This window comes from Macrosteles quadrilineatus, unplaced genomic scaffold (assembly GCF_028750875.1).
Source record: "Macrosteles quadrilineatus isolate MER2022 unplaced genomic scaffold, UCM_ALF_1.0 Scaffold_9__3_contigs__length_116548681, whole genome shotgun sequence".
In the NCBI taxonomy this organism is placed as follows: domain Eukaryota; kingdom Metazoa; phylum Arthropoda; class Insecta; order Hemiptera; family Cicadellidae; genus Macrosteles; species Macrosteles quadrilineatus.
In genome coordinates this window covers 95,497,590-95,524,790 of record NW_026542602.1, presented here as the reverse complement: position 1 = coordinate 95,524,790, position 27,201 = coordinate 95,497,590, and the positions used below count along the sequence as shown (strand labels likewise).

General features: G+C 30.1%; 1 protein-coding gene across 7 annotated transcripts in view; it reads left to right on the top strand.

Annotated features, from left to right (window-relative positions):
- The window catches only part of LOC129002800 (collagen alpha-1(XVIII) chain-like), a 416,528-nt gene that overhangs the window by 368,591 nt on the left and 20,736 nt on the right, over window positions 1-27,201 (top strand). For all 7 annotated transcript variants that reach the window (XM_054430863.1, XM_054430866.1, XM_054430867.1 and 4 more), the window contains 3 exons: window positions 25,750-25,849; window positions 26,367-26,419; window positions 26,844-26,963. In XM_054430863.1, the coding sequence (XP_054286838.1) occupies window positions 25,750-25,849; window positions 26,367-26,419; window positions 26,844-26,963 (273 nt within the window). The remainder of the gene's footprint in view (window positions 1-25,749; window positions 25,850-26,366; window positions 26,420-26,843; window positions 26,964-27,201) is intronic.

Genomic DNA, 27,201 nt, shown 5'->3' with positions numbered 1-27,201 from the left:
TAGTATTTTGATGCCACCACCATACTAACTAACTATACTTGACATCCCATTGTAAATTTGGAAGGGTGTTTTTCGTGTCTAGTTCATGTTGGTGACTAATTAAGCATGGTATAGTTAGTTTTATTTATCAAAAATCGGTGAAACCCATCGCAATCAACGGTTACTTTCAAGGTTTACGACAATTATTCATCCCACTTAGTTGATATCAGAGTGATAGTGGTAGTGCCATCAAAATATAAAAATGTTAATTTATTAAATGGGTACAAATGAGTATAAAATATTAATATGACTATTGCATAGTTTACAAAATATGGTTTATTTCCTCACTCCACACAATATTTCCGATACTTGGTACGAGTTAATATTACAGTACTTAAATTACTTGCTTTATCTCCTTTTGAAAACCCCTTCGGTTAGTATTCGAATCGTGACGTATAATCGCCATATTTTTAGTAAACACTACCAAAATTTGTATATTTAAATTTGTAAATTGTAAATCTTAAGCTACCATGCTATTATTATGAATTAGTTAACTGTTGCAGTTTGTTTGTTTATAGATTTATTATGATCAAACTTAGAACATTAATTATTTTATAGTAAGTTATTGATATTTTACTAAAAAAAAACACTATAATAACCTACCTGTAGCAGCAAACCTAGGTACCTGTTGAATCTGATTTTATTTAAATACAATGAATAAAACATCCAATCAAATGGAAATTTGCTGAGTCTGCAGGTTTGCTGTGTCAGAGTTGTTTTACTCATAAAATAAGCTTACATTTTAAGATTTTATAGTATCACACTATTTAACTAAATAGGATAAATTATCATAATCCTTGAAAGTAACGGTCATTTTCCATTTGTTTCGCCTTTTTTTGATAAATAGAAAAAACTAAATATACTTAATAACAAATAACTCAAAAACCGTTGGGTTTAGAGAAAGATGGTAAATACAAAAAATGTGTATTTTTAGATGACCTACATTTTGTATATTTAGCTTTTTCCTGTATCTCTAATAATGAAGTCACTATAGCGAAAAATACAGAAATATGCCGCCATTTTCCAATATGGCGGCCGTAGCACAGCTTCAATTTTAGGGGACTTTTAGTATGTTCAAAAGGAAGGTACACCCAACATCTGTACCAAATTCCCCGGTTGTGCTAATTTTTTTTAGGTTTATGGAAATTTTCTCTTATTTTTACTGCACAAATGCTTCATTATAAGGAACAAGTAACTCTCCTCAGCTGTAACATCACTGATAACAAACGTTGATAGTCCATGATACATTGCTGCAATCTACTGCTTCGTAGCTTTCTTGGCCACGTTCGAAGAACATTCTAACTGTTAATATAAATCTACGAAATTGGATAATTGAAAACCGGTTATTTATTTCGTCCTTACATAATGTTACAAATTATAAAAGGATAAACAGATGTAGTACCTCTACACCAGTTTTTGAATAATAGCTTTCTTAAAAACAGTTTTTTTTTCAGTTTGTTGCTTCTACATATCAGGTTATTTTGTATTATATCTATGTGTTATACCTAATTATAAGTTGTAACAAAACGCGGCTTATTTCTTCAGTTATGGTTTTACGCGGCAAAAGTTAACCAATAAACAAAACAAAATAGCTTTGGTTTTTATCTAAGATACATTCTCATAGTGGTGCGTTGGGATATAATTCGATTTTTTCTTTTATTTTTTTATTAAAAAATTTTAAATACATAAGAAATGAAATTTTAAACTGATGGAAGCATATGTTCTTTTCTACTACAATACAAAAGATCCCTCGACAAACATAATTTCACTGGCTGATGTTTAATTCAGAGTGTGTGTTCTCATTGTATCCTTTGAATGAAGGTAGTACTTTATTTACAACGGAAAGAAAATAAAAATACGTTTACCTCCACTTAAAACGCATTAAACTTTTATCCTGTTTTAACAAAATAGACATATGAAATACTAGCTGTACCCGTGCTTTGCAACGGGAAGAGGACGCAAAATAGAAACATTTTGATCTTTAAAAAATATTCTATACTGAAGTTTTATATTAAAATTAATAGTAGTCTACTGCCTTATAAACCTTATAACTTGTTAATGCTATTTAATATCATAGAACCAACTTGTGTATTTGAAACTGCTGACGAAATTATTTTATTCCTTTTAAATATGATTACTCATAAGGTTAACATGTGAAACTCCAGAGCCCCTGGGGCGGAGCCCGAAAGGACTTTTGAGATAAGAATGCGTCTATATGTTAATCGGGAATATGAGCTATCATCACACCAAATTTCAGCCCAATCCGATCAGTATTTTTCGCGTTTACTTGTCACAAACATACATACATACATACATCCAAATTTTTTCATTTATAATATTAGTAGGATTGTAGAGGTGGTCCATTTCAATTGGACACTTCAATTATCATTAGATCCAATAGCCGTTGTAGTTTATATTTCTCGTGCAAATGCTGCTCAAAATAAAATTATTAAAATGAATACCTGGTAATATCCTCTACTACATATCCCTAGGGTATTAGCAATGTTACGACAAGAGCCAAATGGAGCTATTAAGTAGCAGAACAATGGGATCGTATGGAAACTGCAGTTGTAGAGCATTAGTTAAAGACGGGTATGTTTATTAGTTCTCAATTAACGGATGCTACTTAGTACTGCAGAAACACCATTAAAGCAAGTCTTGTTGTTTAAATGTATTGCATCATTTATCAGACAATTTATTAAACATTCTGTTGTTAATAATCATATATCAGATATTTGAATATTTGTCTTTTAAACGGTTATCTCTTTTTTGTGATAACATTGTTATATATCTGATGTTTGATACGTTACGTATTTATAAATAATAAACTTATTATCATTTAATAAAACAATTGTAGTAGGCAGTTGTTGTTGTTCTTTTCACGGTATTAAAAATGAGTAATAAACATAATCGGGTAAAATGCTACCAAATATACCTTGAATCCTTTAATCACAGACGATGTCCTTATAGTACACACACACACACACACACACACACACACACACACACACACACATTCATCTATTACATTCATTATTACAGAGGTTTCTAAACATAACCCATCGATTTGCTTCAAAAAACAAACACTTCTAGATTAAGAAACAAATACCAAATACTATAATGGTACATTATAACTACATTATAAATACTACAATATAAATACAATACAATATAAATGGTACATTATAAATACTATAATGGTACATTATATTATGAAGGTTGTTCATTTTAGAACAACCATATAATTTAATGTGGTGTCAAGAAAGGTTTAGGGGACATTACAAAAAAATTGTTGGGAACTAAAAGAGACGATAAAAACTTGCTACCAACAATCTTCCTAAATACATTATGTACGATGTGCCCGACCTTTGTGGCCTTTGTATCACTCCTCTCACTGTATTCGCACGACTCATGTCGTTAACATAATATTGTATACATAAAATGATAGCGTTTTATTACAGCTTTTAACGTTATTTACCGGCCAACAAGCTTAAGTTGCAAGATGATTCCCCTACCTCCTAATGTTAAAACATAGTGTATTATGTTCAAACAGAGTGTTGAAAGACACAATTTATACCGCGATACTATGTGACATTTAAACACTGTAAATTGTTTGAACCCACCTCATTTTTACCAAATACCCCATTCAGGATTCTTACTTCGTTGCTTTTTTTGACCGAATTGGTGATCCAGTAAATAACCGACTTTTAAATAGTTTCCGGCTTGGATTTTAATTAAAAAAGCAGCAGCAAACCCCGGCTTTTCCCGGGTACAAATACAATGTACAATAATGGTCATTGAATCATTTTTCTTCTGCTTCATAGATGTACACAATACTTAGTACCATTAAATCTAGAAATACGTGAAATATTCCTTCTCTATAGTAGAAAGTTATAGACCAACTACTATCACGCACTTTCATATTTTATTTTGAAAGTCATACAACACTTTAGAATACTCTAGATCATCCTAGAAAACTCCGAAATTGTGTAATCGAAAATTGAATATTTTCACATACACTCATATCTTTCGCTATATTCAGCACGATATCGATCATTCATTCACTAACTTTCGTGAATGAACATAAAGCTTTTTTTATTAAGAATCTATACTATAAGAGCTTTTGTGAAAATCACCTTGTAAACAAATGTTGCCTGACCACCTATTTCTTTATCAAATTACGTCACACATTTTAAATACAATTATTTTACAAGATAAAAATAATCTCTGTCGACTCGAAAAGCCTTGAAGTGATACTGGGGACTGATTTTCACACTAGTCATAAGTAGCTTCATACCACCTTCCATTAAATACCAAACTTATATTCCTCCATGTCCATTGAAACCTAAAGAGGGTTTTGGCCTCACCACCTAACAATATACCCTACAATTTCCTCTATCACCTGCCTCTTCTAATGTAAACCCCAGCTTGGACACTCATTTCGTTATTACCACTTGGAATACACTTTGAAAAGTTGATGTATTGAAACTAGATTTTGCGTAAGCGTTAATGACATAGTTAAATGACATAGTTAAATAATAGTTAAAAATTAGACAATTGCCAAAAACACCAACCCTTTGCGGGGAGAAATATCTACATTTAGTAACATAGTAAAAATATTTAATACTGACAATATTTTTATAGCTTGTAACCTAATTATTTAATGACAGTTTAAAACTAGTTGTTAGTAAAACCAAATTATATTGAAATAAACATAAAATAATAGTGTCAAATTAAAATCTAAATAGTTTGTCTGAGAAGCTTTAGTGGGAAGCTTGAAGATTTTATTTTTTTTATGTTTTAAGCACGTAATTTGTGTATACGTTACAACGACCTTTGACTTTCTTTTTGTATCAGAGACAGCCTAAATTTTATCTAGGCTCTAGAGTTGCATTCAAGACCGATTGCGATAAAAGAGACAAAACAGAAAGCTTAATATACGAACGGTAATATACTGGGGGTGGTCATGCACTATTGTGCCAGGTTTCATCTAATAATTGAAAATAGCTGTAATTATGGTAATGCCAACAGTATTCTAGTTATCTAGTTGAGCAGGAGGAAATCATTAGTGTAATATACAGATTCTCTTGAGTTTTCACCACTTCCCATCTCGAGTGATAACCTTACTGCAGTGGAAGATAAGATCATAATTTATCGTTGAATTGGATTCAAACCAATTTACCACTACTTTATTTTATAAAAATGTATTAGTCTGATTTTCCCTGGTATATTAGAAATTTCACGTCGGAGCATATTTTAAACTTATACAATTACATATGACGTTATTGTACATTGAATTTCAGTTTTGCAATACCCGAATATTTGCTGGAATATATCTTTTTTATTTTTATGAACTTATGATATGTGACCTACGCTTGACAGGAAATATTATTTGTAAAGACAGATATAATACACGATGAATATTTCAAATTTGCAAAGGCAACATTTGTATACCATTACTAAATATATAAAAGATACAAAAATATATATTCAATTTACATTTTGAGTAAACATTTTCTGTAAAATGGCTTGTTTTAAATATATATTTCTTAAAAAAAGTGTGTATTTATATTGTAAAGTGTTTATAAATGACTTTATATGAACTAAATTAATATACAGTACACAGAAGTTAATTTTAACACTTCACAAAAATTAAAAAGTTCGAAGCTAATATATTTAAGTTATAACTAATTTCAATTTGTGATCATGTAAGACACAAAGAATATATTGCAAAAGACATGGTATTTACTAAATATACCTTTTGTGAAAGAGCATTGGTACTACAACATAATCACCCTCCATGTTCTATATACCTAGTGCTAGCTTAATAACTTTTCAACGTAAAAATACTTCAAAGGGCAAACCGTGTATCCTACTTTATATTAAGCTCTTTATCAAATTTTTATATTGCATTAACATTAATCAAGTCAAATCTTTTTTACACATTTAGCCTCACACTTATATTATACAGTGATGAAAGTAGACTACACCTATGAATATATCATAACAAATCAACTAACAAAATTTGTATTTTAGTGATGACATCTTTAAACCGCTATTGTAAAAGGGCTAAACTTTTCCATATTTTTTTACAATTAAAATGTAAAACTAATACACATTCGGAGGGGTAAAATTCCATTGCTAAAACGTCATAACAAACAATTTAAACTTAAACGAGTTCACCCTCAAAATCAATTAATTTATATGCCAAATATTCCACTATATACCATTCCTAGTGTGTTATGGTAGGCACATTCTAGTAACTTCCGCGTTAATTTGAAATGGAAAGTTAAGGTCCACAAAGGCAATTATCAGTCTGTGTGACAAAAGTGTTTGTACAGAGTGTTTTGAACAGTTTGGGTCCCAAACGTCCAAAAGGCTTAGCCTGGAGACAACTGTTTTACGTTGTGGAAATTTAGTTCTAACTGTTATGTAGTAACTGGACTAAATGTCGACAAGTAATTGTAAGTTTAATCGTCTCATCCTATTTAAAATAAAATAAAAATATAAATTACAAAAAAATATTCCATGAAAACCTTTGACACTCATTTCACAAACTTCAAAACACGTTTTTAGAAAAGGAAAATGTCTAATTTTTAGTTTTTAATTTTTTTTTTTATTTATGAATTTGTAATTTATTTATTTATATACCACAGGGTTTGCAAGAGAGAAAATTTTACTTAAGATAAAAACTTGCACGTTAAGAATAAAATGGTTTTGGGCTAAAACCTTCAAGCTTAAACCGCTTCATTCCAATTTACATTATAATACCTATATAAAATAGCGAAATGATTATTCACTCTCATAATTCTTTGAACACATATTTTGCTAGCTTGTATGGAGTGACGAAATACAGCCATTCAACATCGTGTCATAAAATATATATTCTGCCCCAAGTCTTCCTTTAGGGCCCAATGTCGTTACTTTCTCATCAACTTTGTTCCTGGCGATGACTTTTCTCTTCGTGCTATTTTTTTTTTCAAGATGCATAAGCCGATATCCGATGATCCATTACTTGCCTTTTTCTAAAACTCAGATTTAGCATTTGTATCAGTAAAAAAGTTCCTACAGTTTTTGGTGAACATAATTAATAGTGTAGCCAAATAAAAGTGTATTTTTTAAAAACTTACATTTTTATATGGTGTCAAATCAAATGAAAATAATGAGAGATAACCTCGATATCCAGAATTTTAAACCTCAAACATAGCCTGTGATATTAAATAACACTTAATAGTACAAAAACAATCATACTATGATCGTGGAAGGCTGAGTTGTATTAACGCAATATTGTGGACTGATCAGACTTAATAAGCAATTTTTGTCATCACGTTATTTACGTACTCCTAGTACAGAAGTATTTTATTACTGGCAATAAACTTTAAGAACAAACTAAGAATGCCGTATTATCTGGTATTAGTTTTATGATTTTTTAACAACAGAGAAAAAGCGTGTTAAAAGCTAAATGTCACTTTCAGTCAAAGGATACAATGACAACACACTTTCTGAAATAAATATCATCCAGTGGAGTTGTGTTGACACAGGTATCGCTTCATGTCTCAAAGTGGAAATAAAACAGTTAAAAATATTATTCTCGTGTTTCTTAGCTGTTAGTATTTGGCAATCGTGCAAAAAAAACTTTAAAATATATAGTCAAAAGTAATTGAGTTGTATAATGAAACGTCTGAATTATTAGGATCGCATACCTTTCAATTTTGAGTACATTTTCAACATTAATCCTTTTTGTAACATTAAGCTAAATTATCTGTAGTACCTTTAAACGAATATATGTGTTGATTATTAAATCTAAGCAATGTTTTTGATAGTTTGGAAGATAACTTAGCAAAACGAATCAATCGTTATGTACACACAAAGTAAAGAAATTCAAATTGTTAGCCAAACTGTGACTGGACTTTATTTTATTTTAGTTGTTGGTTAGGTCCACGGGTAAACATATTTTATGTATGTTACTAATTGGTGTCCATGGTTTTCAATTGATAGTGTCAAGCGTGTCTGAATTTAAAAACAGACTTTAGTTAGTTATTTAAAACACAAAATTGAACAGGTGAATTAGTTGTGGTCTATATCTAGTCTAATCCATATCAGATATGTCGCGGGTTTACGTCCTAATGCCACCAATAATCGAACGGTAATAAAGTTTTACGTTGCTTTATATTTACATGCACAAGTGTAAGGATAAATTAGTTGCACAAATGAGAGGTTTAGAGTAGTTAACTTGTAAAAAAATCACATTATATTATTTAGATACAATGTATTAAAAAAAAACTCACTACAAAACTAAAGATTCATTTCTAAAACGTTTACTCAAACAAGAAGGGTGGATACAGTGTCAAAATATATTGATAGAGACGTTAAATCGAATATAGATCAAAGAGCAGAAGGCACCAACCTTCTTGCATTATGTATTGTGAGATATATGTTGGTAGGACGGTAGCTTTTGATCCTATTTTGTTTTTAGATGGTCTCGCTTCTTTTTAATGCCTTACTGTTTATTATTTTTTACAGTTTAACTGTTATATAAAATTATTCTTAGATTTAGAACGTATAAACATACGTTTAGTTTTTTAGGAAAAGGTTGATTTGGCTAACTAGTGTTAACATTTGGCCCTTTGTAGCATTTTGACAGTATATGTCTTTTATATTTTACATGACGCTCGTTTTTTTTATTTCCCCATGAATTATTCTTTGCGTGATAAACCGTAAAAGATTTTATTTTTGTTCTAAAGCATACCTTTATTTCGTCTTAAGAGGAACCTTCTTTATCAACGCTGTGTTTTAAAATGATATAGCCACGTATTCATCAAATAAATACAGTGTGTAAATCATAGGTTATAGTATACTTTTCATTATTATGTATACTGGACTAACTATATACCGTAACAATAAACTACTCTAACATTTTCTATTATAAATACAATCTCCTTGCATCTGAAACATTATTAATTCGATAAAATGTTATTGTATGTTTATTTTAAATTGACAATTTGAAACTAATGTTATGATACCGATTAATAATAACCTGATTGTTGAACAGGTTTTAATATTTGTGTATTTATTATACAATTATTACATTATTGCATTATTATTTCTCATAATTGTATATTTTAATGTTGGATTGTTCTATTATGATTAATTAAAAATTATATTTGGATACTTTTGTAATGGCCTAACAATAGTAATTGAATTGAATTTAACCATCCCTATAGTACAAAGTGCATCCCTTTCGTTTCCTTTTTAATTTTGCATCGTATAGGGTTTAAGATTTTGTTACAACAGAGACAAAGCGTGTTAAAAACTAAATGTCACTTTCAGTCAAAGGATACAATGACAACACACTTTCTGAAATAAATATCATCCAGTGAAGTTATGTCGACAAAAAAAAAAAAAAAAAAAAAAAAAAAAAAAAAAAAAAACTGCTAAAGCCAATATGAAACGCGGAAGCACAATTTACACTTTTAATATTCAAAAACATTTGTATACAATATGATGTATTTATTTAATTTATTTACAAATTTAAATTAATCATCTCTTTAACTATGGATAAAAAGGTTATGCGAATTCTTGAAACAATATTTTAATTACCGTACAGAGTAAATAAATAATAACAAAAAAAAGGTGTGTAGCTTTGATTTTACTATTTTATTTTATTTAAAAGCTTCTGTTTTAAAGGTAAACACAACATAAAATATTTAAATAAATTTTTGTGTAACCATACACAACTAAGTGTACTAGCTAAGAGCAACAACAAAAATTATAAATATCTTACTGTACAATATATACAGTAACAAACATTAATCATTTGAGTAATTGCTTCAGGCTAACTGTAATTCCCAACCGGAGATGACAACATCATTACAGATATCTAACGTTGATAGCAGTGATATATTGTTGTAATTTACAGCAACGTTCAGAACTTAGTTGTTAATGTCAGGTTGAAATAGTATTGTAAGAGATTATACTTTTACAATTTGTGTTGTATGTACTTTTGTGGATTTATGTGTACGTTATACAATAAATATAAAACGTATGTACTATTTTATTTGAATGTTTGTGAAACTCTTCGAATAAACCTTAGGTTGTTGGGCCTGAATTTCATCAAAATCCGACGTTTTTGCTCGTTTTATCATTCTTCAAGACGCACAAATATACATAGTATCTTAATTAGAACGAATGGTGTTTTTAGCCTCTGGGGACCCAAAACGAAAAAGTCAATCGCTCCTGGGTCCAGGTCTCACCATTAGGCATATGGTAATAGCTCATTTCATTCTCTATATAGGACATTCGCAAAAAATTAAAGCTATATTACCTTTGATAATTGATGTAGGCCTGATTTGTTCTTCTAATTTAAACAGAATGTATAAGGGATATCGGTCATTGATTATTATATGAGTGGAAGGACAGGATTTATTTGCATTCCTAAGCAAATTAATTGTTATGTCAACACATGACGCGCTTTAAGCAGCGTGTAGATCTTAAATGGCGTCATACACACTACTTTTGCCACAATACATTTTCGCTAAACAGTTGTAGCTCTTCATTAGTTAACCGACAGCAAATACAATTACAATGCAATTAGCTAATAACAGCCTCAGAACCAACCATAGTGCAATGCCTTGTTCTCAGTTAAGTTACCTCAGTTAGTTAACATTGTACATATATTAATAAGGCTTAGTTTTAATAATGTTAAACCGTAATATTTAATATAATTACAAAACAGAAGATGTTTATGGAAATATCTTATGATCACAAAACACTATTCTTAGTAACATTCCCTCTACATGAATATTTATAGCATCTTTAGTACTTAAATGGTTTTTTACAAAAATATTACGATTTTAAACAAAAATTTCATAATGTTCCACTAATGTTATTCATTGTAACAGTAAGTATTTTCGGAGAAACCAAATACATTAGAGAACAACGCTCTCACCAAGTACCGACCATGTTCTATGATTAGGTTTATGACTAGATCCATTGTAATTTTGACCGTGTAAATAGTCTACAAGTCTGCTACCAACCCCGCGCAGCTGAATAATATGATTAAACTGCAATTATTGCACTAAAAATGTGACTTAATGATATAAAAGCGTGATTTACAATGGATATAATTGGATAGCAAGACGTTGTGAGAAAAGCGTACCACCACACAATCTTGCACCGATACATTATGTACGATCTGTCTTGCCTTTGTGGTCTTTTGGGTTACGCTCTCATTCTGTTCGTATGAATTCTACCCTAAGCATAGTATTGCTGTCTAGAGACAAATTAAAACTATTGATTTTACTTATTAATTCCATTCATGCTATTTCAAGTCATACGTTAGTAAAATAAATTTAAAGAAATCTGCGATTGTAGTTTTCAGAAAGTTTCAAATGCCGGTTATTTACAGCTTATCATTATAATCATTCATAGATAAATGTATAATCAATTTATTTCTGACGATAGGTAAAAAAACACAATCTAAATACACGGTTGATTAGAGCTCGGTACTTTTCGATATTTTTAGAGACATTCCCTTACGCAATTGGAGATTCATAGGAAAAGGTCTAATCTCGTAGGCCTCTGAGAAATTCGGGAGGGTGACGTCACAAATTGGGTGACTGGCTGTTCTTAGTTCCGATCCTCATCTTATTCGTAAAACAGTTATTGTTGATTTTGTCTTTAAACTTTTAAAATATTTTTACACAGTTCCATTCTCATTAACAATCATATTTTGTAAATAAATAATTCCTCCTATAATTAATTGACTTTAATTATTTAAAATAATTAATTTATATTGAAATTGACGTTGTGACAGGTGTTATTCCGTAGATACGTTTTTCGACAACGTTATGCTATCTTAATCTCTAAGAAAACGAAGTACTGATAATTTCATTACGTGATTCAAAAATTTAATTACTACTTGTTTACATAAAATCATATTTTTCTTTTAAATAATCTTTTTGCAATTTCTATGAATACGTCTACGAGTGCAGCAATCGATTTTCAATGTGATAAATGTATGAGGTTATTGCCCTTTTCATAATTACTTTGCCTCACAGAAGATACAATGTAGTAAATTGCAGCAATATATCACAGACTATCAACATTTGTTATCAGAGTCGCTACAACTGAGGATAGTTAATTGTTACCAGGTAATTGAGGTTGTACTACCTACCTGCTATAATTAACTATAGATTTTCATACGCTAATATCCTTGTAATAAATTATTCATATGATGATAATAGTGACAATAAAATACGTAATCGTTTAAAAATCACTAGCGTTCTACAAGTTAATATTAAGCGGCTTTATAATTAAATTCTTTATATTATTATATTCTTCTTTATTTTTCCTTATAGATAAGAGCTATCATATTAATTCAAATTATTGTAATGATTCTGAAGATATCATAGTTTTTTGGTAGTAAAAGATTGGTGTAGAAATTTTCAATTACTCCTGATATCTGTCTTTAAAAAAATAATTATCATACTGCAGTTGTAGGATAAGATCACCGTTTATTCACATAGGAATACTATGTTTAATTTTTATTTTCAGTTTTAATAAACATTTAACTCCAGTCCTGTAATTTTCAAAAAGGTGGCTAGGATGAAAATAGTGTCTGAATATCTGAGTTAATATTACCTAAGCCCTTATACTTAGGCCCTTTGTAGTATAAGTCAGATACAATATACTAGTTCTATCTTATTTTGTAAAACCTCATACTTTTGATAAAGTTATTGATCCAGCCATAAAAAAATTACTAACAATCTTATATAATTTTTTTATTAAATATAACCTTTAAAATACTAACAATCTTATATAATTTTTTTATCAAATTTAGCCTATAAAATATACGAAACCTTTTTGTAAATGTATTATTTATGTTTCCTACTTTTTAACACAGTCTAATTTTGTACTACATTCTAAACTAAAAGCAAGTTAACATGTCAAAACGTTAAAAGCTAATATAAAGCTATAATAAAGACTAAACTAAATTTCAATCGTGTTCACATAAGACGACATACAAAATAATTATGTACGGAGAATGAACACCTTTTGTGTAAGAGCATTGCTAATACAACTTAATCACCCTGTATGTTCTAGCGCCAGCTTAATAGCTTTGTCAAAGTGCAAAACCATCAAAGGGCAAAACACTCAGTCTGTACACGCGTTTAATCCACCTTTATAACAATATAACGTTTTAATTAAACAGAAAATTTCCAGTTAAATGAAGTTTTTCTAAGTTTTTAACGTTTTACTACCTTTTATTTGGTCATAAAAGAGTGTGTTTCAGTACTTAAGAATTATTTGTTCAAAATGTCAATAATGTAACTAGTGTTTCTATAGCTGATACAAATGCCTTTTACATTTACTTACATTTATTACACTAAGCAACCTATAATGGTTCAGTTAAATAATTAATTAGTGTGTAATAGAAAATAGGTAAGTTTCTTACAAAGATTAAACTGAAGCACAAAGTTGTCACTTATAATGATCAGTCTTAATATGTCTTACAATGTGTTGACTGATAGGTTAACAATGATTAGTGAATAATTTTAGCCCAACTCCCTTATATATCAAAAAATACAATAATTTCACCAGAACATTAAAAGATAAGGTTATATAATATAACTACTATTTATAACTCAGGCATTCCACATAAAAATACGCTAGGGGTTTTTTGTATTCACTCGTATTTGTAATTTGTTTATGGCTGTAATGTTTTAGTTCCATATTGATATATTATATGCCCAAATCGTAACTATAATTCAAATTTTATTTTGCATTGCACTGTGCTCTTCCTCTACTGGCTGTTTAGTTATATATTACTAAAAAATATCACATGATCAGTATACTTGTTAAATGATACATTTTGTGATTCAAGCTCTAACCTTTTGCAAATTAAGTCGAAACAAATTAGCTACACCAAATTGTCATAACTCATTTATTACGCTTGGTAAAAAATACACTAAATATCATATACAGGTGTTGTTTTTTTTCGCTTAAAGATCAACAATAAGAAACAACTACAAAATGAATAAGGACTTTATTAGCGATAATGTAACATAATTCTAAATATCCATGACTTAATCACGGTTATTGAATTAGAATACCTACATTTGTACCAAAGAGCATAAACTTTTATCTTAAAACTTTTTTTTTCAAATAATGTAATAGAACAACAACCCCAAGGCCTATTACAGACATTAATATGTTAGTGTATTAGTGTTTTTTTTTTCATTATATGTAAAGGTATTTCAGCCAATTACATGTGTTTGTGCACTTATAAGTGATGTTATACAAATATAATCATCAGGCTGTGTGCCAAAGGGGTTGTACAGAATGTTTGGGATAGTTCGTGTCAAACGTTCAAAATCCTTAGCCTAGAAATAACTGACAAAACATAGTGGGAAATGTAGGGCCAACTTCCATTGTCAAAATATGACTAAAATAATTCTGGAATTTTTTTATGATATTTCCTAGATTTTTTGAAATTAAATTTAAAATTACTCAATATAACATTAGATAACCTTTTGGAAATTATAATTGTATTTTCAAGTTTTTCCTTACCTAAAAATACCGCCCAATACAAAAGAAAGTGTTTAATTGAAAGGTAATTAAACATTATATTATATATATTTATACTAGTAGTGTTGTTTTCGATGTACTTAAGGTATAGCGAACAAAAATTATAAAATGCATACACATTGCCAATTCTCCACCCTTAACCCAACTATTCCCCCACAATCCCGAGGCTAAAAATAGTGTAACTTGTACCATACAATACGGGGACTATAATGAACAGTTTTGAGCAAAAAGTTAGCTTTCACTTTGGATGTTTAAGTTAAGCAGATTGTTTTTGCTAATTGCACCCTACTAACATGGCAACAATAATGCGCAACACAATATAAGTTTTTACTTTTATAAACCTTTTAATAACTGCTCTGCTAAACCCTAAGGTTTAAGCTTACCATCCTAAGGTATCATTTGGGTCAAGGCTTAGGGTTTAGCCGCTATACCTGTACTAAAGGTGTGCCAAACCATACAGACCGCTTTTTAAAGTGATGAAATACATTTTCTTGACACCGTGTCATATATATTCTGCCCCAAGACTTCCTTCGGGGTTCAATGTCGTTACTTTCTCATCAACTTCGTTCCAGACAATGACTTTCCCCTTCGTACCCTAGGGTTCTTTGGCAAACTCTTACACCTTGGATGTAAATGGGATTGTTTTAATAATACATATTCATTTTTGATACCAAATAAAAAATCGGTATGATATAATTGTTTTTAGATTTAATAGTTCTTTTAATTTAACACTCTATATGCATATGATTAAGTGGATCGACTCCATAAAATTGTCTAAAAAGTTTCATAAGAAATAAGTTCCAAAAAATTAGTTTTGGAAACGTTTAAGAACTTAATATTCACAACTAGTATAAGAAAAATACCAATAAGGGGCTTTCAGTCATAAATTGATTCTGGTAAATTGATAAAAGTTGCATAATATTAGATTATATCTACATTAATGCAATGTACAATGTACATTTAAAGTCTGCCTGGCCCAACCTTTGTATGCTTGTTCATGTATCTTAGTCATTTACCTGATATATATTTAAAATAACCAGTAACAACTAATAATTTTTTGTTAAGATATAATTGTGGGTACAACTAAATTAAAGTTTCTTTTCTACTCATAGTCAACAGAAACACACGTTGAGTGTTTATTAAGCAGTAGATTGGTGATTCCGGAAATGTTAAAGCAAATATTTTAAGGGCCTATTTGAAGTTTACCTGTTTACTTGTTGACTGTGTTATCAACTCAGTACGTCGTACACCTAGTATCAAGTAGTACTTCAGGTTGTAAATGTACACAGAGAAATTTTCATAGGGTTGTAAGTAGTTATTCTGAGTTATTACCCTGAATTTGCTACGTTGCCACAACAATTACGAAAGTATTTGTCTAAGATGTTAAATTATTTAACTGCACTATCTAAGGCTTCAGTTTTGCTTTTCGTACAATAATTGAACGTTATTAAAATGTAGAGAAGTGAACCATTATTGATATTGTACTGGAAATTAAATATGAGTTTATGTTTTTTGATTATTTATATCGAGATTAAAATATTTATTCATAATTAGCTTAATCTTCATAGGGACGTACTGATTACCTTCAGTGGTTAATTAATTTCAAGCCTGATTGCACTATCGTAAAATATGCATTAAGGCAATACTTGGTTATTAAGACGGCGAATAAAAGTATGCTAATCACGGTCTATCATTTCAAAGATATAAACATAATCTATTGATTTTAATATTAAGTATATATAATCAATCCATTACCCACATTGGATGGAAATAAAACCAGTTTTTGGACAGTTCACTTAAATTTTATCTTCCGTTAAATTATAAAATGTCAATGGTATAAAAAGCCACGAAACAAAAAACATATACTAATATATATTAATTGTTACAATGAAATATTTTTTTCTCATTTCTAGCCTGGAATACTGTTGCAAATTAAGCTAGGCCTATAGGGGGTCGTGGCGTTATCAATTTGATAAAATCCATTGATGATTGGCGAGATTAGATCCCGGGACCTCGGGACTGAAGTCCCGTTCTCTACCAATGAACCAGGTCCATCCCACAATACATGTAATTACATGAGTTTAAGGGTGATTATCAAATTGAGGGACAATTTAGGTCCCAGGCCAAAAAAATGTGAAAAAGTTAATAAAAAAATACAATTTTATTATGTTGTTGTTTATTTATCCCTATTTTATCCCTTGTAATCCTTATTTTTTACTTATTTAGTGAATAAATTAGTTTTAAATCTTTTAAAAGCTGATTTTCGTCAGTTTCGTTACTGTCCCCAGAGGCTAGTTTGAATATCATTAAACTCTAAAGTAATGTAGAATCAAAAAGAAATCTGTAAACTAAATATAAAACTTAATAACTAATGTCTGTATATTCTTATACCACCCCTATATTTTCCATAATATTGTTATTTAAAGAGAAAATAATAAAAAACTGCGTGTCCCCGGCTTTTGCCATCGTCTGCAGAGATATTTTAAATTCGCGCAACAAACTACGTGATTCGCCGATATCCCGCCCAATCATACTACAGTGGCAAAAGGAACTAATGAAGTTTGCGGTGAAAGTGTTTCGTGTGGGTATTTTCTTTATATTTCGAATGAAATAAATAAATTCAGGACTACTGAAGGTAATTACCTTTATTACACATCAGTTTCGTTACTCATGTTTATATAAAACTAATATGTTAATTGTTCTAATTAAGGTTTAGTAGTATACAGTAGGTCAGTACAAACATAACCTATACGTCTCTTCGCTCACCCTGGCGATGTTCAGCACCATCTGGCGCGAAAATGTCAAGATCGTCAGTTACGTTACAGTCATTTTCGTTCCGCTACGAAACTGACGTCAGATTTCGCTACGTAATGAAACTGACGAAATCGTAATGAAACTGACGAAACCGTGACGTATCTGACGATTTTTGTATTCTGTATAAACATAACTGATTTTTTTTATAATACTACCTGTTCTTCTAATGGTTTGTTATTATGCGGGACAATAATAAGCAATTTAGCAAAGTGTAACATAATGTTTTTGCCGCACCTCTAGTTTTTTCTTGTTTTCTTGCATCCTCGATGTTTTTCTTGTTCCTGTTGATCTTATCTTAACCACACTAAGATTTAATATCATTTTTATATTTTCGGGTATCATTCTAATGCAGGATTTTTTTTCTTTACAGTTGCTAGATTGAAAAAATGGCGAAAAAAACAAAGAAAAAGACAGTTGAATCAAAAAAACTGGAAAGGCAAAATAAACTCGCCGCAAATCGTCAAAAAAAAAATATAGAGACAAAATGTCAGAAGAACAGAAAGCTGAATACAGAAAAAAGGCAAGGGAAAGATATCAAAAAAGGAAAGCAGAGAACAAAGTAAAATTTATAAAGGAACTTAGCGCTAAAGAGCAAAAAGAAAGAAGAAAAAGGTGGAAAGAAGACTCAAAGAGGTATCGCGACAAGAAGAAAATGCAAGAGAAGGCCTTGGAAAACACCCCCCCTGAATCTGGAGAGGAAGAAGACATTGTACAAGTGCCCCAACAAGTTTCAAGACAAAATTTGAGTGGAAGAAAGAAAGTAAGACGGGATCGAGCAAAGGCATATAGAGAGCTTAGAAAAAAGGATGAAAAAATATTAAGTCTGGAAAGAAAACTGGAAAAATGTAAAAAACGGTTGCAAAGATTGAAAAAAAAACAAGTAAAAGTGACAATCAAACACTAGCCTCACCCTCACCTTCAAAGAAAGTGAAAGAAGTGATGAGGTAAAGATCGTGCATCTCCCAATGTACGCAGACAATTATTCATTGGGTTTGCGTTGCAAAAACAATTAAAAACACAACTTCAAAGTGTAAGTCCTAAAACTAAAGAAATCCAAATAGTACGAAAAGTGGTTGGAACTAAAATCTTAAGGAAATACAGACTAAAGGAAATAATTAGAAATACAGACCTTAAAAGGATCACTTCTATTCCAAAACTAAAAGATAGCTTTATACGTTACATGAAATGTACAAAAACATACCTTGAATGAAAGATTTGTTATTATTCTGTGAATGAATATAATAAATATCGTGTTTGAACTCCCTCCTACATAAATATTTTACTCTAGGCTAGATAAACAAAACCGACTACACGTGGCCGATAATTTAAACGTGCAGCACCCATCGGTTATCGCTGTCAGGTATTTAACTGATAGCAATATTATGAATTGTAGAATATAAAATTGTATTGTGAGAAAGCTGTTCTATAATATAGATTATAAACTGACTTTAGGGTATAAAAACTACGCGTGTAAACACATTAATATACACATATGTAAACACAGCAGAATAGATTATTCAATTCACTTTTAGCAAAGTTTATGAATATGGTTTTGGTTGTATCATGTACATATTTGTTAAGCTGAATTAAAAATTGTCAATCCCACTTCAAGAGGTTTCTCAAATCAACACAATCACAAACACACAAACACAGTACTGATCATTCTTGCACTAAAGTGTTAAACAAGTCACAGTATTTTGCTTGGTCTTCCATAAACATGCGCGTTATGATCATGTATTTAGTCAAACCTATAGTAAAAAAGGTTTAGTTTTTGTTTCTGAAATTTGAAATATAGTTTTTTTGGTTAAAAGAGGGCTCTTATCCTATATAATATTAGGCCTTGAAAACCTTTTTTCTCAGCTCGTATGCGTTGCAGGGGAAATCTACACATACTGTTAGAAAGAAAATTTACCTTAGAAGTACAGAATCCCTTTATAAATTAAAATGACGCACAAACAAATGAATTAAGTATTTAAAAAATAACATAGGCCTTATGGGTAGCCATGCTGTTAAAACAAATTACAACGAAATTAAAAATTAAATAAAAAATAGAAAAAATTCCAATGACATGTTTTATTTACAGCGTTGGGTGAAAATAGAGAAGTCTTAAATTACATATTTTTGGTTTTCGACCATTTGACGACCTCTAGTCACTTTTAAGGTACTTAACTTGACTTTACTACAATACAATTTGTTCTCGATAAAAATGACTAAACACTATTGTTTCTCTCGAAAACGTATATCAACACGCAAAGGATACGGATACTGTAAAAATGTATTGATAGAAACATTGGGTCAGAGATAGATCAAAGAGCAGAAGGCATCAAGCTTCTTGCATTATGTATTGTTATATATATGTTGAAGGAACTGGTATCTTTTGATCACATTTTGTTCTAAATGGTTACCCTTCTAGTCTCTCTATGGTTCTTATAGGCTGTGCAACGGGTTTACTTATAAAATATATTTTCAGGATATAATTTATTTTACTAAATACATATTTTGCGTAGGGTGTTGGACTATGCATGCAACTCGTCTATGGTGTAGTATTTTTAGTACATGAAACTCTGTAATTTAATTTATCAAGTATCATTTGTATAGTTAGAAGACTGTACAAATACTTTACACTAAGTATTATGTCTGCAAAGTGTATAAGCGAATTTCCATTTACCTTATTGTATTTCCAATTTAGTATATTTTAATAACATTATAGGTATAACAAGTACCTAGGTTTGATGCTACAGGGAGGGCAATAAAGTTGGATTTTTAGTAAAATATGGATACGTAGCTTAGTATCAAATAAAGAATTTTCCGAGTTTGATCAAAATATATACATGAACAAGCAAACTAAAACAGTATACTTATTCTCCATAACATGGGAATTTTAAATTTACAAATAAGTAAATTATTCCTGTAACCAAAAACTTTAAAGAAATGCAACGTATAAAATTATTTGTAATTTTAAGCTCTTTAAAAAAGATTAAAACGAAATTGGGAAATTCTTTGTTTTGAGGTTCAAAAATGAGAAATCCCCATTTTATACATCGAAAAATAAAAATCTACCATATTAAAATACAATAACCGTAAAAAAACATTTCAATATACACAACTTTTAAGCTAAAACCTTTAAAGATACATTGGTAAATGTTATGTTTCAAAGGTCAAAAGTTAGAAAAAACTGTGTTTTCTACAATTGTAAATTTCATTGTTTAACTCCAACCACTTATTGTTTCGTCTTAAGTGGATCTGCCACCGTCAAAATTGTTGTATATTTTGCTAGCCCTATATACTTTACCATGTTAATATAGTACAATGTAAACACCATAGTGTACCATTTGGCCATGGTTATGAATATGTATATTGGGGTGGATATATGCACACCAGATCGCTCTGATATGTAGCGTTGAAAATTCAACCTCATTGTATCATAAATATTATTCTTAAGCAAATTATTTTCACGTTTATAGCTTTCTTAAGTATTTAATTTTAAATTGTACGAGGTGTTAGCCCGTCCTACGTACGGGAGTAGTCAGTTAAAACGGTGTAGGCCTATAATTCAGAACAGCTAGTTTACACGTATAAAAACAAATTTTATTGCAGCCTACAGTAGAAAGAGTAATTATCAATTGAGAAGTGTATAGGCCTAGTCAATGATATCACCTTCCATCGCATACCTACCTCTTCCATAATCAATATCACCACAATACAATTACTCATACTATACACGATTTCCAGTTGGTCTGAATTGAAACTCCCTAAAATAAAACGAAAACATCCAATAAAATTCACTGTACACATAATTATAACGTTGGTGTCCTGACATCATTAAGCGAATCGTCCACACACATCCTTTATGTCAATTTCACTGCATCAATTGCTAAATAAATAAGTGTAAACAAAGAAAAGTAAACGCAACAACATATTAGTTTGTTTTATAAACAGCTGAGTCAAAAATAATATTCATTTGAACAAAAGAACTGGTCTTATGTTGAAGGAATTTAAAAAGTAAAAACGATTGTAAAGCTTTTATAGTGACGTAATTAATTGTCTATGTTTATTATCCATTCCATAATCAGTTCCAATATCCTTGATAATTAAACCACCCTCATTGAATCAATGTACATCGTAATTCCCCATATTCATTTATTTAAACTATAAAATATTCAGCGCCTCCAAACGTAACCACAACTAAACACACGCCAAACAACTTTTTTAGATTTCATAAAAGGATGGTTAGTCTAATTGCAGTATCCTAGGTCAATGACGACGTTGTGTTCAATCTATGTCAGTCATCCGTATATCTTTGGATAACACCCGTCTGAGGTTGTTGTGGTAATTTAAAATCGTATTCCTGAGGATTCTTGATCTCCATCTTTATGGCATCAATATTTCTGGGCCTAATCCAAACAAAGTTCAAGCATTCAAAAAAATTGATTGTAAACAAAAAGCTGCCAAAATGAATTAAAACATGTAAAAATTGTGATTTTCTTACCCTTTCCATAAAAGTTGAGCAGTCAAATAATTTGTATATATTTTTTTTTAACTCGTGTACAGAGCCTCGACTTGTACACATCGATGGTGTTACTTATCTCGGTGGTCTACTAATCTTACTTATTTTCTATAATCAATGACAAAATCAGAGTAAATAACCTCATAGTTCTATAGGGCATTTTTATAACTAACCAGCTGTTAGTTAGAACAAATTATATTGCTCTAAAACAAATCGAAGATTACAAAGATTGCTTTAAAAAATAATTTGAACATCCTAGTATTTTACTATGTATATTAAATTAATCTGTCATCCTCTTATAGAAGAATTGAACGTATCAATGATTAGCATTACACATAGTATAAATAAGTCAACCCTAAGTATGTCTTTACATTTTTATCCAAATGCTGAATTTGTGACACAAAAGCTGAATGTTTACAGCTGTTATGTTAAGCAAATTATTTAATACCAAAAGCTAGTTTAGAATCTTAGCGTCAGCTGCTAGACTTTTTAAAAATTAAAACTTAATTTCAAAAAAACTGGGACCCTAAACTAAAATTATGGCTTTGACATTCCCTAGTTCTCAAAATTATCTTTCTTTCAACACAAAAATCATGAAAATCCGTCGTGTGGTTGATTCAGAATCGTGAAATAAAAAAACACTGTTTCGTTTTAATATGATAGATTGTTTATACTTTTTAACAACCAAATCCAATGTGTTTGCGCAAGCTTAGTAGCTTATATTAAAAACATTATAATGGTGTCGTTTTTTAATAGTAGCCCAGGTAAAAATATTTAATAACTTCTATCTATATATAAGTAAAGTAAAACAATAGATTTGCACTGTACAATCTCCAATTTCAATGTCACTGGCATTATTCAGTAGATAAATCGATAAAAACATGAACAATGGTATCTTTTAAATTTAAAAGTGTTTTTCTATTACGTACCTAGTTTGAAAGATATAGCAATACAGTTAGGTTTGTGTAAATATAGAATTTATAAGTTTATTTGCTAAATTGGACAACAAACATTAAATCGTAAAAGTAATTAATTACTTTAGGCCAACTGTAATTCCCGACCGGAGATGACAACATCATTACAGGTATCTAACGTTGATAGCAGTGATATATTGTTGTAATTTACAGCAACGTTCAGAACTTAGTAAATGGTTGGTTGTTCAGATATCGTAAGTGATTCGGTTTAAAGACAGTTTTTTTCCTGATAACTAAAGAATTTGTTGGTATTTATATTGTAATACAATCCAAATACTTTGCATTTACAGGGTAATACAAAAATACCCTCGCCGTAAAAAACCTGCAGACTAAGTGAATTTACATTTTCCAATTTGGATCTTTACTCAAGCACCTTCTTAAAATGTCTTATTTATTTCCTAATTAAATAACACTAGTTTAATGATTACTTATGTTTGCGCTGCTATAGGGAAGGAAATAAATGTTTTTGTGAAAATTTGAAATTTAGTATAAAATACATACATTATCCAAATTTTACCAAAATGAAAACGTATACAATAATTAAAATTCTACAGCATACGTATTCTCAATAAAAACAACATGAGAATTTGAATTATAGGTTTTGGGAATTTCAGGCATTTTTCTTAACTATTTAGTGCATAGCAACGCTTCAATGTACTAAATATTTGTATTTTAAGCTATACAAAATATTATGTTTGTGAGTAAGTTACATAAGTCCTGGGGGAATTTAACGGTTTCCTCAAAATACATAATCTTTACGGGGTTTTTTTTAAATACGCTCAGACAAGTTACATTTTCAATACAAAATTTTTTCGTAAATTTGGTTCCGGTAATTTATTAATTTTTTTAACAGCAAATAAAATTTGAATGCACTCTGCTAATAACAGCCTCTTTTGTTCGGAGCAAAACATATAAATTTATGCTGAGCTTAAGTCAAATAGTTTTCAACCTTATTATTAATTTAGTTAACACAGTTATTGGCCATTATTTGGTACATTGGTCATTGATTCTTTTCAAACTATATTAATTGGTGTCGATAATAACATGTTGTTTGGTTTAGAACATGTCAACCTTATATTCATATTAACAATGAATTAATATTTTTGACCATTAGCTTTAATTTAAACTAAAACACAATAAAATAATAAAAATAAACTAAATAAACTTAATACCGAGATTTTAATCAAGCATTATTAAGATAGAAAAACTGGTCTTTAAATGTACATTAATATTTTCTTTCGATTTTTAATAACCTTCTATTAAATGGTAAGATGTACAATTACGCAAAAACGTATCGTCTTTCAACCGCTAATCCACCTTAATTCTATTACTTCGTGAACCATACTAACAAAATGTTAATTATTGTATGATATTTTTATGTTTTACCTACACCGGCGTCAAAGCTACACATGCAATGTGTTTAATGTCTTCAATACATAACCTAGCTATGTAGGAACCCACAATGAGAAACTTTATGTCAGCTGTTAACAATGCTTTATTAGGCAGGGAACAATGCTCAAGGAAAACTCGAACTCATAATTGCTTTAGTTTACATTGTTTGTTATGAATGGTTACGTTGTAGGCTAACTAAAGGCTGTTCGTACGTGAGCTAATACAAGGACACATTCATGTAGATACTTAGAAAAATTACTTTTGATAAATTGGTATTCGAAACTATGGTAAATAACATAAGTCATGTTTTGCACATTTTTTTGTTTGCAAATCTATATCTATAACACAAGTTTTAGAAGCAGTTTCTTGTGAACTCATTTAAAATATGATGACTCTAACAGTGTCTCATGCCATTCACTAGCCCGGAGAAATTAAAGTATACTGTGACGAAGTACCTATACTTAAACCAACACAGTGCATTAATTAGGAAATATATATATATATTAATAAACCAATCAAACATTACTTTTAGTACAGATTTTTAGGGTAAAAGATTTCATGAACAAAATTATTTATGTAAATGTAAAAATAAAATTGTATATAATTTCGTAGAGTTAGCCTAAGAATGAAGATTATACGGATTTCCCTCCTAACTTGTTAAAATTACTCAACGCACTAAAACGTTTAAAACTGAGTGTTTGTAAAAATATGTTTTCGAAAGTCTGATTTTAATTTAAAATAGAATAACAACATAATATTTCTTTTTGCGAATAAAGATCAAATAACTCCCATTCAGCAGAGAAAACGAAGTTTAAAAAATAAAGTATCGCCTTAAGGCAAAGGGCAAAATGAGAACACACATTTTAACAGATAATAGATCCACATTTTAGTTTAAAGATAATAGTATTTTGCTATGTTAACGTCCATTATCCTTTTATCATTCAGGACTAAGAGTAAAATATGCTGAGAAAATCTAAGTTGAACACCTGTTACAGAGTAACAACGAATAGTAATTCACCTCTTAAAACCATTTCTAACTTGTTAATAGGTAGATGTAATTTAAAAACACAAATTGTGCCAAGAACACATATATTTCAACATCTACTTTGATTAAACAGATTTTTTGATGAAAATATGACTTTTTCAATGGATATTTAATTTCTTTAAGGTACTATCCTCAGACTAGTACAAGCAATATGCCATCTCCGTCGAATATGTCCAACATTGCTTTAATGCCAATCTGCCTTAAGTTTTTGAAACATATTATTAGTGTAAGTTGGCATTCATCTTAAAGAAATGTTTTTCCCTAAGTGTTTTAAGCTAATAAAAGCTCTACTTAGCGCCTTTAAAATATAACTATAAGTAGGCAAATCTAAAGTGTGTAATGTACATATGTAACATGTATTAACGAATGTATATTTTGTGTTTTTACAGATAGACCAAGAAGGAGGAGACGCGTATGGCGAAGGAGAAGAAGAGAGTACGGGTAGAATAGACTCATACCCTCCTGTACTACCCCTACCAGATAGCTCAGGTATGTTTCAAAAATATAATATACTTTATATATATTGTTATCGTTACCTTATTTAAACTTTTCAGAGCAATTAATTCTGTTTGGGAAGCAGAAAAGCAGCGAGCACAGATTGAAAATTTACACCAAAAATTTACAAGAATGACCATTCCAATCAATGCATAATGATGTCGGTAAAATGGCAGAGATGTAAAGAAATTGTAAATTTCCATGGTATATAAATGTGAAACAGTTACCTTAACACAATTTAATTGGGAACGTGATAGAACCAAAACTAAATTCAAACAGAGTACAAACAAACTCGCAATAATTTAATAATATGACTTGGACCACAATATGTTATGAACAAAAAAGGCAGACAAGTTAAATATGTAAGTTAGACGTTACAACACATTAATCTAATAAAACACATATAATAATTCCAATTACCTACCATAAGAAATAAATAGTTCAAATTGTAAATATGCCACTAAAATTTATATAGAGAACTTCTAATTAGTTTATTTCATTGTGTTATCAGACTACAGTCCTGGAAGGAGTTTTAAAGGGGAGAAAGGAGAACGAGGACCACGGGTAAGTAAACAGCTATACTACTAGTACGTCTTCCCAAAACATTTTATTTCTGTCTGGATGATAGCATTGCCTGTTATTCTTTTATAAACATATAGTATTTGCGATACAAAATAAATAATTTGTAAGAATTAAACAACCTATGGCCACATCACCTGATTTGTTGTTTATTGTGAATTTATATAGTAGCTCAGAGTAAAATCAATAGAGTATAAATATTAGATTTTTTGTTTTGACGGATTAAGCCTTCTAGAATATGGAATTTGGCTAAAGCATAATGCTAAAAAATTTTAGTAACTATTCTGCTTTATATAATTTTGTCAAAAGGTATTCGAAAATTGTTTCTTTGGTTAAAATTACAAGGTGTCCACTTTTTGTTTTATTTACGCCCATTGCACAGCTGACCATGTTATATTTTATATTTTAGGGACCCCCAGGAGAATCGATACGAGGGCCCCCCGGCCCTCCAGGCCCACCAGGCCCCCCATTTTCTGGGGGAGGTCGACTTTCCTACGGAACAGACTTCAGTGGCTCGGGAGATGACGGGGTAAATGATGATGGGGGGGATGGGGGTAATACTTTATAGGCATTGCTTACTTAACCTACAAAATTGATTAACTTTTATACATAAAAATCTAATTATTCAATGACTCATGACTTATCCATCAGATATAGCTAATTTAATGTAAAGCGTTCAATTAATTTAATTCAATTTCAATTAATTCAATTTAATGCAATTTAAGAATCAATTATCCAACTTCCTAACCTGCTACAAAGTGCGTTGT